General features: G+C 48.7%; 1 protein-coding gene across 2 annotated transcripts; it reads right to left on the bottom strand.

The window, feature by feature from the left end:
* NRIP3 (nuclear receptor interacting protein 3) lies at nt 1–11510 on the bottom strand. 2 transcript variants are annotated; one of them, XM_085224169.1, is made up of 7 exons: nt 10825–11510; nt 5716–5895; nt 5388–5470; nt 3258–3397; nt 2988–3037; nt 2801–2898; nt 1–1898 (listed from the first exon to the last, which is right to left on the bottom strand). In XM_085224169.1, the coding sequence occupies exons 1-7, from the start codon at nt 10996–10998 to the stop codon at nt 1883–1885; spliced, it is 741 nt and encodes a 246-aa protein (XP_085080295.1). In that variant the 5' UTR covers nt 10999–11510; the 3' UTR covers nt 1–1882. The 2 variants fall into 2 exon arrangements, with proteins under 2 accessions (XP_085080295.1, XP_003206275.2); XM_003206227.4 differs by having other exon boundaries at nt 2988–3040; nt 10825–11504.
* Nucleotides 11511–11528: the final 18 nt, after the last annotated feature.

Here is an 11528-nt window from a genome sequence, read left to right as displayed (position 1 = left end):
TAAACAGCAATAACAATTAAACTTTATTTAGATTTAATTTGACATTTAGCACAGTAATAAGCACAGAAAGAAGTACCAAAATACCAAACTCATAGCATATAAAATAATCAAATATATTTCATATTTAGTGAAGTCTCTCTGCAGCACATTGATGGGACTGCCCTGGGCAGCTCAACCATATATATATGTACATAGAGCTGTGTTATATAAAATACTGTATGTAGAGAAAGCACTGAAACTTACCACCAAAATAGAAAATAGCTCAAAATTCAGATACTCTGGATTTGGTAGTAATACTCAATATTGAAAATAGGTTTGAGCCCACTGCAGCAGGTGAAGCTCCAGCTGCAATGCTACCACAGGCTTGGGATGTGCCATGGGGCACAGCTAGGACTGGCCAGAGGGACAGTGCTGCAGAAGCTGCCCTCCCACTGTCACAGCACACAGCCAGTGCAGATCTGCCTGCAGTGGGCTCACCATCCCGCATGAGTGGGTGCAGAACTTCACAAGGGTATCACTGCATTTTAAAGATGCCCCTTCAGCAGATGGCTGTCGTTAATTCCCATTAGCTTTTTAAAATCTAGAAAGCTGCTTTTGCAGTAGGTCAAGCTCCTCCAAGCAGTACGCTACATTTGTTCTGGTTTCCAAGCAAGCAGCCATGAAGTAGCAACCAACCTTGCAGTGCCAAATGGAGTACTTGTCCCACAGTAATTCCCACTTGCCCTGAGGGAAGTCAAGGTTACTGTTGTAGAATCCCAGGTGATTTGTAAATAGGTATAAAACTGTGGCATTCCTGTCAGCAACACTGAAGTACAACTGGAGCCCCAAACACAAAGAAGCGCTGAGCCAGGGTGCTGATGTTTTACAGGCTGGGAGAGCCAGCAGAGACATGATTCATCACTGGATCTGTGAGGCACTTCATCTGCTCTCTTCCATATAATCACAGAATCATTAAGGTTGGAAAGGACCACTAAGATCATCTAGTCCAACCATCAACCCATCCCCATCATGCCCACCAACCCATGCCACTCAGTATGACATCTACCCTGTTCTTGGACACCTCCATGGATATGATTTTGTGCTCGTTTGTTTCTTTGGGGCACAGTGCAATGATTAATTTCCCTGCTTACTCCCACTGGGAAGGCAGCCACAAGCCCTTTAGGGACTTTCCCAGTGGAGGGGACAGCCATGCAGCAGGTACTGGAAGATGCTCTGAGCTCATCCCATGCATGCAGGTAGCTGCATAGCATACCCCGAGCCCTTCCAAGCAGCACTTCTGTGCTGCAACAATGCAGACCTGCAGAAGCCTTACCCAAGGGTAATTTAGTGATTGCTCCTTCTCATCAAGCCAGCAGTTGTGTCCCCAGTTACACAGCAGCAATGCCACGGCTAACAGGATGTACTATAATTCATAGATGGCATTAGCATTGTTACTGTACTATGAGTAACCTCTTGGTAATGGCCCTTTCAATGTGACAGTATCAATTAAGCGAATATAAATGCTTAGCCTCTGGAAAAATCATTAATAAAAATTTAATTCTGATAGCCTCTAATCACAGCTAAGTACAATTACTCATATGAGGCCACTATAAAAATTATTTTTCTCATCAGAAGAAATTCTAAGGTTTTCCCAACTGTTTGTAATAAAGAGAGCACTATAGAAAAGTCCAGAAAATAAGCACACATTTGTTTCTCAAAACCCAAAGATAAACATGACAATATCTCTAAGGTACTGGCTACTGAACAGGTTTCATTTAGCTATACTCAAGCCGTAGCCTCATATAAATATTTTCAAGCAGCGCATTGCTGTTTCGTTTGGAACAGCTGCAGAGAATTTCTTTGATGTTGAGCTCTCATGTGGGGATGGCATTTCCATTTTTCTCTATGCTTCCAAAGTGCTGAAATAGGAAGGAAAATATACTTAATATAATCTGTTTTTGCATGAGAAAAAAAAATTGCCTTGAATGCAGCAGCAAGAAATAATAATTCATAGCTGCAGTTGCGACAGAACTGCTGGAATCCTCTCTCATTTGTATTTCAAAGGAGATGGGGAAGCAGCCCACGTTGTGCACCATAGCCAGACCAGGGCACATCAGAGTAGTCACCCACAGGGTGGGCAGCACAGATTCATGTTCCTGGAGGGACAGAAAACTGAAGCTACAGCAGCCAGGAGCAAAGTGAGAAGAAGAGGCAATGCCACTACCTCCAGGCAAGGTCTCTCCTACTTTTGTAGAATAGCCACCTGGGTTTGTTTGCTGTGCTTTGTAAATATTTTCCAGAAAAATGTTTGTTTGGGAACGCTCTCAAAGCAGCACTCAAGGAGTCCTCCTAATGACCTCAGTACATGCTCAGAGGCACTTCCTTATGCATGTTTTTGCAGACAGCTCCTTTACCGTGCAATAGTTACTGGAGCAGCAGAAACTGGAAAATGCTGCTGAAAAACCCATGGGCTCTGCTAGAGAAGAGGAAGTGAAAAGAGAAGGCTCTGGGGAGACCTCATTCTGTCCTTCCAGTACTTGAAGGGAGCTTACGAGCAGAAGGGGAACTGATGTTTTACACAGTCTGATAGTGATAGGACAAGGGGGAATGACTTTAAACTAAAAGAAGGGAGATTCAGGTTGAATGTTAGAAAGGAGTACTTTACTCAGAGGGCAGTGAGATGCTGGCATGGCTGCCCAGAGAGGCTTTGAGTACCCCGTCTCTGGAGATGCTCAAGGTCGGGTTGGACGGGATTCTGGGCAGCCCTGCTTCCTGCAGCAAGGACCCCTGCTCCCACAGCCCTACTCCCCAGCACACTTACTTCTCTCCTGCCCCAGCGCCAACACTGTCCACAAATGGGATTTCTTCCCTCTCCGTCTTGCCCAGAACAAGATGGTGCTTCTCCAGGTTTATGACACACTGCAAATAACAAACACCCTAATGTAAGAGGGAAAGTCACAATTCAGTGGTCTCCAGCATGGGCAAAAGCCCTGCAGGAAAACCTTTACCTTCAAAGACTTCAGTGTCTGCAGGCCAAAGGAGAAGGGCTTCTCACTGTCTTCTGAAAAATAGGAACATTCATATTTATACAGTCAGAACCATCTCCCCTGGTATCTCCATCTTTCCCTGATGGCTGCCTTCTTAAGACCCGCTCTAGAAGTGGACTGAATTACTCTGAAGGGAAGCAATTCAATTCTGCTTGAACTGTGCTGCGTTCCCAGAGCTTCACTCTTTCCCTGAGGTAACCCAGCAGGGCCCATACCCGACACGGCACTCACCCACAACGAATGCTGCGCACTCCACACGGAGCGCTCCCACTGCCAGCACCAGGCGGTCGATGCGGCCGATCACCCTCTCGCTGCGTGGCAACGAGATCTCCTCCTCCTCACTGGGGATTACTTCCAGGCGTTCCCTTAACCTGCATGGTGAAAACACTTCTGACATGAAACAGTCATGGGTCAGCCCCTCTGGGAAGCAGCAAACTGCATTTGAAGGGTACTCAGTCGTGGAGTGCTCTCAGCTTGTTCCTATTTGCAGCCTGCTGTCAGAAGGTGCTCTCTTAGCTGGTTTGCTGTGCTGTTCTGCCTCTTTTTTTTTTACCTGAGGAATCTTTTTTCCATGTTTCTCCAAGACTTAAGAAGTGGCTGATCTAAAATTGCTTCTAATTTAGTGTTGGTGGAAGCAAGTGATGCTCCATGTTTCCTTCCATCAGCTGAGCTAACAGCATTGTCCCTATGCCTTACAGCCAGGGCAGGGTAACTCTTATGTGCAGAAAGTAGACCTGTCTCTCTGCGGTGGAGGCTGCAACACACAGATCGAATTCAGCCCAAGAAAAGAAGACAAGAGCTGTCAGGGATATCTCAAGACTGGAGATTTCTTCTTTCTACACCGCAAGAACTATGCTGACAACACTGATTACTTTAGTTCGTCTTTTAAACTGATCTGGAATCTGATGGAGAACTGGTCGGAGGCAGTAATGTCTCTCTCAGATAGAGGCTGTGTTTATTGCTGGCCGTTCAGAGGCAGAGAAGCCAGCACTGAAGTTGGGATCACCTATACCACTGAGCACAGCATTAGGACCAGGAGAGAGCCAAGAGAACAGTCCGGATCCCTTCCATCTCTTCACTTAGAGGCTGTCTGTAATTGCTGCCAGGAGCACACCAAGGAGGAGTTTGGGAGCTCCTGGACCCTGAGCTGGCTTCTTCTGGTCCCAGGTGAATTGGAGTGTCTTTATGGGGGCAGTCATTTCCCTGAGCCTCTCTACAGCGCCAGGGAAGGCATGCAGCCTCTGGCTTTGTTCTGTTCCCCCTGTGCCCTCAGCACATCTCTTCCTGCTGTGCCTCAGGGCTGGAGTTAAGTTGGACTCATGTTTTATCACTGCTGCACACATTGGGCTGCCTTGAAGCAAGGCGTGCTGGAGCAATGCCTGGTGTCACACAGGGCCCACCACAGCAAAGGCAGAAAAGCCTAGCAAAAAAAGCTCTGGTTTTAAGCTGCTTGGTTAATCTGCCTTCAGCTTCTGCCACCTCAAAATATAAACAGCAAGAGAGCAGCAGGAAGCTGGGGAAAGGCAGCAGTGTTGTAAAAATGTCGCAGGATCTGCACAAGTAACATGGGCACCATGCAGGTCATCCCAGACCACCAGCACACAGCTGGGACACACTGAGCAGCCCATGTGGTATCCTGCAGAGATAAGACCTCTCCACTTACACTGCTATTAAATTGATAAACTAGACTGAGTTGCTTCACAGTTTGTAGTAAATGCAGCCACATTCCAGCTGCTATTCTGCAAATAAGTAATTACGGTTTTGACAGGAGAGGTGTCTTTCGCCTGTGGCTGTGCAGCAGTTCTCAGGCAGCAAGTGCAATTGCTTTTTACACAGTCATTGCAAGTTAGTGATAAAAAGCAGTGACTGCGTGGGAATTAAGTGCTCAAAACTCCCCAACGCCTGTCTCCACTCTCTGAGATCAGCAGGAGCTTTGCTGCCAACAGCTATCAGTCTGTTCCTAATATTCCTTTCCTTTCCCTTCAGCAGGAAGAAGTCTGTTCCTGGGAGCAGCACCAGACACCTCATTCAGAGCACACAGCCATGTATCTGCTTTATAACCAGTGCTGAAGTGAGTGTGGCCAGCAGCTAGGCCCATGCTTAGCAGTGCTGCAGAGCTGAGCTGGACCCCAAGAGCTTCACTTTCTTCCAAGCACACAGAAGGCCAGAGAGAACTCTGGTTCTTTCACAAATGGAAAGAAACACAAATGGACACTGAAAAAATACAAGTGCATTCAAAGCTCTGAATGGTGCTTTCAGAAGCTGATCAGTTCTGTACAAGTACCTGTCCATCCCAGTTCCCTGCAAGGCCATTTAAATACAACCAGGTTGTGATTTGGTGCTGCAGTAGCAGGTCCTTACCCCAGCCGGTCCAGGCAGGTAGCTGACATCAGGTTGTGCTGTGAGCCGGTGTCCACCACGGCCTTCAGCTCCTTCCCAGCACACTGCAGAGAGCAAGTAGAAATGGGAAACAATGTGTAGGAGGGAAGGAAGACTGCAGGAACACCAGGGTTTCCTCACATCAACCCATCTCTTGCTTGTTCTCTCCAAGCCTTGGCTCAGGACACGGTTTGCCACATGCACATGACCCACTGGATCACTGGCATCAGCCCCAGGACATGAGACCAGCTGTGAGGCTATCAGAAATAAAATGGGGGGGAGGGGGAAGCAGCAGGGTGGGGAACGTTACCTGGCAGCTCACCACCAGGAGTTCCTCATCCTCCACGCTCCTGGAGCTCCCCAGTTTGGCTTGGTTCAGCCTATTGCTCTGTGCTGGGGTGTCACTCTTTGAGGCCCAGCTGCCCCGGCTGCCTCGCAGCTTTGATAGGTTTGTCTCCATCAGGCGTCTCTGCAGGATGTTGTGTGGTTGCTTTAAGGACACACAAAGAAAGAGCAGAGTGAAGTCAGGGGGAAGCTATGCACTGCCAACCTACATGCTTTCTCCTTTGGGGCCTGTGGGTCCCATTCTCACAGCAGGGCTGCCCCAAAGTCTCTTCTCACGATGACTGGGAACTTTCCAAATTTCCAGACTACGTGGATTCCTGCTGGGCTGCACCCATTTGTTTTTGTGCCAGCCCTGGCTAATCTGGCTTTGAGTAAAGAAAACTACTCTTTTTTGGAGAGAAGCACGCTGTCTCTCAGTACCTCCTTCAACTGCTTTCCCAAATGCCTGTTTTATATTTAATGCTCATCATGGATAGATGCACACACACTGCTGGAGGTGAAATGACTCCGCTTGATTATCTGCTCACTTCTCCGCCTGGCTGAGCTCCCCCCTTATTCTTTCTTTTCCTTGTCATTTTCATTTGTCCACGTTAGACCTTCTTACTTGCTCATTCTTGAATTTTTTGCATTCAAATTAAATATGCCCATATTACAGACATTTGCAGATGCATCTAAACTGGCAAACCCCAAGTTCTGAAGGAATTTCAATGGGATTAGGATAATTTTGAGAGCCTGGTGCTGTAGTTCTCCAAATTAGCCAGCATGCGCCCTCACACAATGCCTCATCTCTAACATATCTCAGGCAGCATGTTAAATAACAGTGCTCACAGGAGTCTAATGCAACTTGGCATCTCCTAAAATAACTGCAGGCACGCTAGTGCTTCAGATCCCACTGTTGGCATAGCACCAGTGGTCAGGCTGGACTTGAGTGATGAGAACAGGTACGCATTAAAAACATCAGTAGCTACTGGGACACATAAGCTCCTTTTCATTGTTTTTCTGCATACAATGTCACTTGACACGAGATTTCTTCATCATTTCCAGCTGCAACTGCTGTGTCTGACTGGCACACTCAAAAGCATATCTTGCATAAAGGATAAAATGGACAAATACCTGGATGAAGTGCCCACTGGATGGAAGCCTACCCATCACCACTCACACCCTGTCCTGACCAGATGTATTTCAAACTGACCAACATTTCTGCATGGCCATCACTCAGAACAGTCTGGGTGTTCTTCTGACATGGCCAGCCTAACTCATGTTGCCAGAGCCCTTTGATAGAGCACGCTGGAAAGTCACCCTGTACTCATTGCTATTCTGACTACCATCTACCCTTGACTTCAACCTACACATTTTTTACTTCAAGTTCACCTACAGGTGTACTGTTGGGTTTTCTTAAGCCCTAGATTTATGATGCCTATCTGGGATCCATCACTGTAAGGAAAACACCCAACATTCAGCAAACTTGAGTTACACCACCAATTTTGTTGACGCTTGTTCTTCTGAAAGCTGCAGTGCATGCTGCCTCCAAGGTGGGGGCAAATATGGCCTTGTTCTGCTCCACTACATAAATAATCTCGTAGAAGGGATTGAAAAGGTTCCCTGCAGCACCGTTCTGTCTCAGGCTATTAATTAGTTAGCTTTAGCTTGTGTTTCCCTTGAAACTTGCGTGCAGCAAAGCGAGGGGTGTTAGTCACAGAGATGACTCAAGTGATGGATATGAACATGGCGAACAGATAATATGCAAATGTGCGTTTGCAAATGTGCATTTTGCTGAAAACCTGCAGTCAGCCCCTTTATGGGAGGGAAGACCTCCTTGGTTACAGATCTGGAAGCCAGCAGCATGCTCCCTTAGCTCAGGTCAGCAGTGCACACAGGACCAGAGCGCCAAGTCATCCAGGTTATTGGTGCTGCCTTTCTACATGCCGTACAAAGCTCCTGAGAGCTTTATAAAAGAATAAGGTGTTACATGCCACTATGCACATAGAAAAATATAGGTTAGTTCCCAGAAAAATATAAATACAAACCAGGATTTTTTTCATAAAATATCTCCCTTTCCATCCTTGAGACTTTGAAAACACCTACAATCCCCAGAAAAGTTAGAGCAGAAACCCAAAAGAAATGAGCGGAGACACCTGGTGTTGCTGAACCTATTTACCGCTGTCTGTCAAAACCATAAATAACTCAGTCCAGCTTTGTTCCTCTCTAATTTATAAACAAGTACGTCACTGCAGCTTGCAGTGTGCGTGTCTTTTGCAGCATCTCACTATTTGGGCTTTGGGACCTACAAATGACAAGGCCTGTCACAGCAGTCTCGCTCAGGTGAAGACAAAAGTCAGGAGATGCCAGCCCCCCCTTCCCCTCACCAGTCAGAGGTACACATCTGCACAGGAGGTGCATCTCTGAGGGATCACTGCAGGCCACAGAGCCTTCGTCACCACTGCTGGCCAGTGTAAGGCTCATCCTGAGAGGAGGTGACATTAGGTCAGCGATGTCTGCATTGGACAGAGTGGGTCACTGCTGATGGCCAGGGCTCAGAGCCCTGCCTTGTACAGAAGGGAATCTGGATGCCTGGCCCTGGGGGATGCCTGGCCCTCTGCTTCTGCTCAAGTCAGGAGGAAACAGACAGCTTCTGCTGAGCCCCGTGGGAAAGGAGAGACCTCCTGCGTCAGAACGTGCCGCTGCCTCTTGGACAAGAAGCAGAAGGGCTGTAAATCAGAAAATAATCTACACAAGTTGGAAGGGCAGAGAGGAAAAATTCAGCATGCTGTGACAAGAAAACAAATCACAAAAGATACCAGGAAAGCAGCTTTCCCTTCCCCCTTTTTTCCCTGGCTCTCCTCAGCCTGTCCTCTCCCCAGCCACTACCCATGCAGGGCCAGCCATCCTCAGCTCTGCATTTCCAGGCACTCATCACCAGCCCTGACTGCACGCAGCCACCCCAGAGACAGGCCCATCCATCCCCACACCTGTGAGATGCTGCCTCCTTTCTCCTGTTGAGGCTGATGGAAAACCACTTCCCAAAGCAGCAAGGTGTGTACCACTGCTTCCATCACTGCTTCCCCAGCCTCAGGGATCCCCTATTCCTCCAGGGGTATGCTCTGGCATAGGCTGCCCAGAGAGGTAGTGGAGTCACTGTCCCAGGAGATGTTCAAGAAACGTGTGTGTCTCAGGGACGTGGGTTAGTGGGAACAGTGGTGTTGGGTTGGTGGTTGGACTAGAACATTTTAGTAGTCTTGTCCAGCCATAATGGTTCTATGACACCTCCTGTAACATCCCTGTGGCTGTGCTCGCTGCCATCCTGGCAACGTACAGTGCTGGCAGCATTCCTTTGCTGTGATGTGACCCATGGCAGTAATCTGAAGCTCAGGGCACCAGCATGACCTCATGCCTTCTCTGGTGCTGCAAATGGGCCGAGTGTGTGCTGATGCTGTCACTTTGCAGATTCCTCATCTGTGGAACTTGAGACTGTGGCTAGGACAATCCATAGCCAAGTGCCTGCTGTCCCCTGCTGTGGCCATGAGACAAGGTGGCTTGGCAGTGGAGTGGCCCATGTCAGCTCAGCTCTCATCCCATCCTGGATGGAGACAGCACAGCCAGAGGAGCTGGGGACAGGCCACGTGCCTCCACTGTGCCGTACTCCCTCCAAGGACATGGAGGGGATCAGGAGCCATGCACCTCCCTGGGGCCACTTAAGGAGCAAGAAGGGCCTACTTCTCTCAGCCCCACATCTGACATGAGCAATGGTGCCTCTCTGCACTGAAAACAAAGCCATGACACTGGTGGGACCCTGGCAGCCACAGCAAGGAGCTCTATGTTGACTGCAGAGCTGTGGCCAACTCTGGCCCTGGGGACAGCAGGGACAATGACCTCATGTCTTAGCACCCCTGCCTCCTGCTACCTGTTGTGTTCCTCACCCAGGTGTGGCAGAAACCCTTGGGTTTCAGCCCCACACGAGCTGTGACAAGCTGTTCAGACTCTGCAGATAACATCAATAACCATGCTATCACGGTCTGAAAGTCACTGCGTAGCTCCCCAACAGATAACTGCAGCTCTATGTGACTTGGCATAGCTCCTTTTAAGCCCTCCTCCAGCCAGAAGCTATGTCTCCCTGCAACTGCAGAGCATTTGGGACGGCAAAAATCACTTTCAGGCAGCAATACAGAGAACAGCATGCTCATTGAGCTCATCTCACCCAGAGCTGAGATTGAGCCAGCTGAGCAGAAAGGCTGTGATGGAATAATATCAATCCACTAAAAGTAAAGATACATCTTTTTCAATGAACATATATCTACTACAGAAATTATATAGTTTCTTGCAAGGTGCAAGAATTTTGCAAGAATTAGGGCAAACACTTAAAGAAGCAAAGGAGATTTCTGCAGTAGGATGTTATTTCCTAGACTTTGCTTCTCACATTAGAACTTTTGCTGTTACATTTTAGTACAATTCCCATGAAGAAAAGCTCCAACGTTTGCGCACATCAGTATTCACAGGAGCTCTGCAGCTCCTGGGCGTGATGGAGGATGTGGTATATCAGCTGCAGGATCACAGGGATCACGACATACGTATATATTTAAAACCTAGAACTGAGTTTCCTCATAAAAATCAGCAGATGTGCATCAGCTGCCGTCAAAGTGCAGTCTGACAGTTTGATATCCATAAGTACTGCTGCACCTCTCGGAGCCTTTTATGATCGTGTTGCACATACATCTGCACACCGCAGAGCAATATATGTGTATGTATGGTATGAAGCCATTTTGATTTACTCTGCTTCTGAGGGGATTTTTGTACGGAAAGCAGCATCCCAATTTCCGACATTTGTGTAAATGCCAAAAATTAAACAGCTCTCAGCTCCCAGCACAGACATCTGAAAGCACTACTGGCGAACAGCAGCCCCTGGCGATACCCAGCATCGCATTCCCACTCCCTCTCCTTCACATACATTCCTATACCAGTTTCCCCAAGCAAGCAACTCATCCTGTTAACAGTAAAACAGCATGAAAAAAAGCTTTCCCCCTGCCCCAAAACTTTCTCAATGCCTTCATTTGCTCTCGGGGAACGTGATAAACCTTACAGTGTCCTTGGAAGTCCCCAGTTTCTTCAGCCCATCCAGGGGAAGGAGGTCCGCAGAGTCCTTGTGAATGAACTGCACCGCCTGCTTCATCCTCCTCTGCTGGCGCAGCGAGGCGGCCTCCCGGATCTCCACTTCTTTCCTCGTCGGCTCCGTCAGAACGCCTGAATAGAACATCTTGCTGCTTTTGTGCAGCTCTCACAGAGCCGGAGCGGGAGGCGATGCGCTGCCTGTGCTTTATAGCCCAAGCGCCGTGACGTGGGGAGCCCAGCAGGTACTCCGGCCCCGCCAAGGAGGGCTGGGGCTCAGCGCGACGCGTTGCACACGCAGCACGGGCAGCTCATGCTCGGGGAATAACGAGGGCCGTTCCTCCCCGCCTGACTGCAGGGTGAGCCGTAGGCAGTGCTGCCAGCACCGCTCCGGGCTCCTGACGGAAGCCCCACCGCTGGGCCAGCAAAAGGTGACAGCGGCTGCATCGGAGCTCAGCCGCTCTTCACAGCACCTCCGCGAGGTGGGGAGAGAGCAGATGAGAGCGCAGGATGCATTCAAATACAGACGGACTGTTTCGCAGCCTCACGCAGGAGCTGACATGAGCACCCGCTGAACAGTCTGCGTGCAGGAGGACAATGAGGCTGGCAGGTTGAAGGGAGCTGTGATTTTTCCTCCTTATGCTGACTTGCCTCATCAGGCAATAGGAGCACTGTTTT

The sequence above is a fragment of the Meleagris gallopavo genome, chromosome 5 (genome assembly GCF_905368555.1).
Source record: "Meleagris gallopavo chromosome 5, MGAL_WU_HG_1.1, whole genome shotgun sequence".
Taxonomy (NCBI): Eukaryota; Metazoa; Chordata; class Aves; order Galliformes; family Phasianidae; genus Meleagris; species Meleagris gallopavo.
Note: the sequence above shows the minus strand (reverse complement) of the source record. Positions and strands in the feature narration are given on the sequence as shown.

Coding starts and splice junctions, on each gene's coding strand:
- NRIP3 (XM_003206227.4), bottom strand. CDS start 10,998: ATGTTCTATTCAGGCGTTCTGACGGAGCCGACGAGGAAAGAAGTGGAG. Junction 5,471..5,715: donor TCCTGGTGGTGAGCTGCCAG/GTAACGTTCCCC, acceptor TGCTCTCTGCAG/TGTGCTGGGAAGGAGCTGAA. Junction 3,041..3,257: donor GTGCGCAGCATTCGTTGTGG/GTGAGTGCCGTG, acceptor CCTATTTTTCAG/AAGACAGTGAGAAGCCCTTC.